Here is a 3,307-nt window from a genome sequence, read left to right as displayed (position 1 = left end):
CTGGTGAAAATATGTTGCGAAATAAGCAAGTTGTGATTTATTTTCAATTTACTTTCATTGCTTTTAATGCGAACGTTGCCCCCACCAATGTGGCCACCACGAAGGCCAAGAGTCTCTCACTCGCTTCCAATCACAGGACGCCGCACAGTATGTTGACTTCAAGGACACTCGGAATTTAGCAATGTATTCGAACGCTTGCGCTAAATGTACAACTTTCCCTGGTCAATTTCAACATATACTATGCCTAATTAATGCTATAATTGTAATGCTATAATATTTAATTCGTATAGTAAACTGACAATAAAGGGCATTCTATTCTATATGGTCAATACATTGGTCGACGAAACTCCGCCCATTTCGCCTTTCCTTTACTTGGAAGCCTAAACGGGTCCATTGACCGACTTCGACAACTCGTCGAAAAATGTTTCAATGAAGACGCGAGTGAATTTGTTCATCTCATTGTTGTGATTTATTTTTTTTTCCCAGCTGAGGATGTTTGTGAAACGTTTACTCTTATCCGTAGCAGTTTACTTTTTGGTTGATGTTGAGTCACGAACACAAACCGGTAAGAAAGTGAACTTGTACATTTATATCCTATAATATAGTGCCATTATTGTTAGTAGCATTATTACGCTGACAGCGTTTCCCCTCAGTGACGTCACATCAAGTTACCTGAACTGCCGCGTGTTTAACTGTCTTTTTCTTTGTCCACGCTCGCGACTTAAAGGGGCGTTTGGTGGCCCAAAGGCTACAGCGAGAGGAAGTTTCCTAACATATTGCAATCACAGTCACACACCCAAGAGGTTCAGGTTCTATTTATATGCGTTTTACTTCCTCGATCCTGTCCTCTCTTCTGTTCAGGTCAGCTCCTGCCACCGCGCAATCTCACCCTTCGTTGGCTGAGCGACTTTGAACCCCAACTGTGGTGGGGACACGAGCGTTTGCCACCAAACTGTGAATACAATGTGTTGAAAAGAACGGCCGAGCACAACAGTGAGGAACAGAGTGTAAGTTCATGACGGAATTTCGAGTCAGCGTTTTTTCTGTGTGTGTGTTGGCAAAACTGTTGAGACGCCTTTTGACCCTGAAAAAGTACCGTGACACCTCTGCAGCTAATAAATAAGATTAATTTCTTGTTATTTCAGACTCATCAATCACCTCCTTCAGTCTACAACCTGGCAATGGAAGGAGGTTCCCTGTTTTTCTCTGTTCAGACCACCTGCAACCACATAAATAGCGAGCCTTCTTTCCTCAATGTTACATATCCAGGTAGAGCGCAAACAATCCTTCTCGGGACATTTCGGACCCACTATTATTATTCATCTTCTCCCACTCAGAGCTGGTGAGTAATGTGCGGTGCAGCATCATCTCGTCGGCGCTGACTCGGTGCTCCTGGGTGCCTCTCGGCTCTCCTCGGGATCTCGCTTTCTATTATCAGTATGACCCCCTACCTCACCTCCCCGCCTCTTTGCTTAGTAAGCATGCTGTGATTACATTAAGTCATTTGTCATCCGCGCAAGGTTAGCGAACGAGGTGGAGGACGTGGCCTCCGGCGTCATGTCCTTGTCGGAGTGTCCGCACTACACGCTCACCAATGGCATGAGGACGGGCTGCTGTCTGCAGTCCAAAGCACAGGAGTCCATCCTGATGTTGTTTAACGCTACCCTGAACGGGGGTCTCGTCAAGAACACCTTTCAGGAGAAGCCCGTGCGAGGTGGCGACGTCGTCACACATGTCAAATGTCTCTTTGTCAATATTTGACCCGTGTGACTCTCTTTCCCACCTCAGTGACACCGCATCCCCTAAACTGGAGCGTTAGCAAAGTCCCAGGTTATTTCAACGTGAGCTGGACTCCTCCGGATGTTTTAGGACTACCGCAGTGGAAGTTTGTGATAAATTACACTGAGTGTGATAAGGAAAAGGTAAGAGGAAGCGCAATAATATGAAAGACGCCGCATCATTCCCAAAAATTGCCCTCTTACCATCTTATCTTAGACTCAAATGGTCCAGGGAGTGACATGGCTACTATTGGGCCGAGTTTCTCACTGTCAGTACCGTATGACCCTGAGAGCATGCAGCCCTCGCGGAGACTCTGAATGGAGTGAAATCAAGTATTTTGGTACGTGACACATTTTCGGGAAACCTGGTCCGCTCGGCTAAACAGCGTGCTCTTCCTCGGCAGAGGCGGACCATGATGCCGATGCCATCTTGTACGCCGCCATCGTCATCATCCCGCTGCTGTGTGCCGGCCTTGCATCGCTGGCGTGCGTGTGCTTCAGAAGGTGGCTCAAAGCAACATTCAAAACGACGTGCTCTATCTTGTTTGTTAATCATCGCGCTTGCCCCGTGCAGGAATCGGGAAGTCATGTTCGGCAACGTGCCCCAACCTCGGGATTTCCTCAGTGATATTCACAACAACAAGGTAATGATGTTAAAATGTGACCAGAACCATGAAATACCAAATTCCACCACTCTGTAATCTTGCGCTTTGAAAACATACATTGACCATACGATTCAGGAGAACGTAAGAGAGTTTTTTGCATTGTTTGTCAGCCTGAAGCTAAACAGTAAATAGACTATGTGTAATTCTCATAATTTGGGTGTAGCAAGTAGTGGAAACACAATAACTAAATTAAATGTATTCAATTATTTTTGTCTTCCTTTTAGAGTGACAGACTTTTCAGCCTTAATTTCCTGGAAAAGGAGGAAGAGGAGTGCCAAATCAGTGTGGTGACAGACACGACACATTTGAATGTTCTATAGCGAATTGCGATTCACTATTTTATGATTTGTTTTGAATTTTCTGGTTGTTTTATAGGCAGGAGTCGCTAAAAAAGAAAGAAAACAAGTAATCTTTCTGCCTTTCCGTGAAGACGGATGATACAGGAGGCCCTCTAGTGGCCGTTTGCGGTACTACAAATATGGCGACTCAGAATGGTCCTGATGCTGCGAGTGTAGACAGGATGCCTCGGACGCGCTTGCGTACAAAACGTGATTTTGCGCCATCAATTTGACGCAGTCTCTGTGGCGCAATGGAATAGCGCGCTGGACTTCTAATCCAGAGGCTCCGGGTTCGAGTCCCGGCAGAGATGGGTCGTTGGGAGTCGCTGAGGTTGCCCCCTTTGTTTTGCTTGGGCTGCATCTTTTGATGAAACGTTTGGATGCGGTAGGTTTGCCGTGATGGACACGAGTAATGCCAATAGAAAGACAGTCCGACAATATTTTTTATTTATTTTTTTATCTACACGTAAAACAATTCAAATGATGAGACAATAGAATAAAAGAGTAGAATTCAATAAAAAGATGC

At 45.4% G+C, this 3,307-nt stretch overlaps 2 protein-coding genes and 1 non-coding gene across 4 annotated transcripts in view; all 3 read left to right on the top strand.

The window, feature by feature from the left end:
• LOC119129646 (C-type mannose receptor 2-like) overlaps positions 1–3,307 on the top strand; it is a 902,042-nt gene that overhangs the window by 137,581 nt on the left and 761,154 nt on the right. The window lies entirely within an intron of this gene.
• LOC119128168 lies at positions 399–3,302 on the top strand. Of its 2 annotated transcripts, none has more exons than XM_037260380.1 (10): positions 399–565; positions 862–1,007; positions 1,146–1,223; positions 1,284–1,342; positions 1,521–1,714; positions 1,789–1,922; positions 1,996–2,119; positions 2,183–2,282; positions 2,353–2,422; positions 2,668–3,302. In XM_037260380.1, exons 1-10 carry the CDS (start codon positions 493–495, stop codon positions 2,761–2,763), a joined length of 1,074 nt encoding a protein of 357 aa, XP_037116275.1. In that variant the 5' UTR covers positions 399–492; the 3' UTR covers positions 2,764–3,302. The 2 variants fall into 2 exon arrangements, with proteins under 2 accessions (XP_037116275.1, XP_037116274.1); XM_037260379.1 differs by having other exon boundaries at positions 1,146–1,269; positions 1,338–1,437.
• Positions 3,019–3,092, top strand: trnar-ucu. Its single transcript has one exon. It is a non-coding gene; the product is annotated as a tRNA-Arg (tRNA).

Source organism: Syngnathus acus, chromosome 10 (genome assembly GCF_901709675.1).
Source record: "Syngnathus acus chromosome 10, fSynAcu1.2, whole genome shotgun sequence".
Lineage (NCBI taxonomy): Eukaryota > Metazoa > Chordata > Actinopteri > Syngnathiformes > Syngnathidae > Syngnathus > Syngnathus acus.
This window is presented reverse-complemented; position numbering and strand designations above follow the sequence as displayed.